This window comes from Chrysochloris asiatica, unplaced genomic scaffold, assembly GCF_000296735.1.
Source record: "Chrysochloris asiatica unplaced genomic scaffold, ChrAsi1.0 scaffold00158, whole genome shotgun sequence".
Taxonomy (NCBI): Eukaryota; Metazoa; Chordata; class Mammalia; order Afrosoricida; family Chrysochloridae; genus Chrysochloris; species Chrysochloris asiatica.
In genome coordinates, this window is record NW_006408676.1 from 7,798,856 (window position 1) to 7,800,491 (window position 1,636).

Genomic DNA, 1,636 nt, shown 5'->3' on the forward strand with positions numbered 1-1,636 from the left:
AAAATCCCTGAATTAAGCTACAGTAAAAAGGTTTCTAATTTACCATGAGAATGTTTTGAATATGCCTCTAAACTTCTGATGTTGTCATAGGGGACAACAATTCACCTCTACAAAATGTTCCTTTTAGGATTTGGAAAGATCTGAATCAGTCTGACATTTTTTATTACTTTATCCCTTTAATAGATCTCACCCTCCATAAAAAGCCTTGTTGTTACGTGTTAAGCAATGAAGAATCGCTCGGTGGTGACTGAATTTATCCTGCTGGGCATCCCACACACAGAGGGTCTGGAGACCATGCTCTTTGTCCTGTTTTTGTCCTTCTACGTCTTCACACTGATTGGGAACCTGCTCATCATACTTGCAATTGTCTCCTCTACTCGGCTTCACACTCCCATGTACTTCTTTTTGTGCAAGCTATCAATTTTTGACATCTTTTTCCCTTCAGTGAGCTCCCCCAAGATGCTGTTCTACCTCTCAGGGAATAGCCGAGCTATCTCCTACACAGGCTGTGTGTCCCAGCTCTTCTTTTACCACTTCCTGGGCTGCACTGAATGCTTCCTGTTCACTGTGATGGCCTATGACCGCTTTGTGGCCATATGCTACCCTCTGCGCTACACAGTCATCATGAGCCATAGGGTGTGTGCCATCCTAGCCTCAGGAACCTCATATTTTGGCTGTATTCAGGCCATCTTTCTAACCACTCTCACTTTCCAGTTGCCATACTGTGGTCCCAATGAGGTGGACTATTACTTTTGTGATATCCCAGTGATGCTGAAGCTGGCCTGTGCAGACACTTCAGTGTTGGAGATGGTGGGGTTGATCAGTGTTGGTCTCATGCCCTTCAGCTGCTTCCTTCTCATTCTCACCTCCTACAGTCGCATTGTCTACTCCATCTTGCAGATCCGCTCTGCGGAGGGTCGCCGCCGTGCCTTCTCTACCTGCAGCGCTCATCTCACTGCCATCCTTCTTTCCTACATGCCGATAGCAGTCATCTATCTGCAGCCCACCCCCAAGCCCTGGCTTAATGCAACTGTTCAAGTCTTGAACAACCTGGTCACTCCTATGCTGAACCCCTTGATCTACAGTCTCCGGAATAAAGAGGTCAAATCATCTCTAAGAAAGGTTCTACATCAGTTGGGCTTCCTTCCTGAGCCGCTGTAGAGAGAGATCAATAGATAGCTCTTTAGTCATAATTTATAGTTTATAAGCATTTAATGACATTCTCACATTTTTTTTTTTTTTAAATTTGAGAGCACAGACTTTATAATGTGGGGAGTAAGACTCAAAGATTAAAAGTGACTTGTACAAGATCATATAAGGAGCAAATAGTAGAATGAGGACTTGAGAGCTGATTTTCTGACTCTAGACCTGTCCTCTCTTGAGTACATCATAATGCTGATCATGGATAGAAGGAGCTCTTCCCAGTAAACAACTTGTACTTTATGTTTCTTGATCTTTATTTTATTCAACTTCCTACATCCCCTCTTGTTCCTTTTTATTTCACCTTAAAGCTTTTCAACTTATTTGTAGTGGTTATCTCCTCAAATGCCTGCATTTCATAAACCCTCATTTGGTGGTCTAGAAGTTGTTTTTTAAATGAGAGAGATACATTCTCATGGCTTCCAGCACCATCCTG

At 43.0% G+C, this 1,636-nt stretch overlaps 1 protein-coding gene across 1 annotated transcript; it reads left to right on the forward strand.

The window, feature by feature from the left end:
* The first annotated feature begins 225 nt into the window (after window positions 1–225).
* LOC102820698 (olfactory receptor 149-like) lies at window positions 226–1,161 on the forward strand. The gene has a single exon (XM_006871029.1). The coding sequence runs from the start codon at window positions 226–228 to the stop codon at window positions 1,159–1,161; it is 936 nt and encodes a 311-aa protein (XP_006871091.1).
* The last annotated feature ends 475 nt before the right edge of the window (window positions 1,162–1,636 follow it).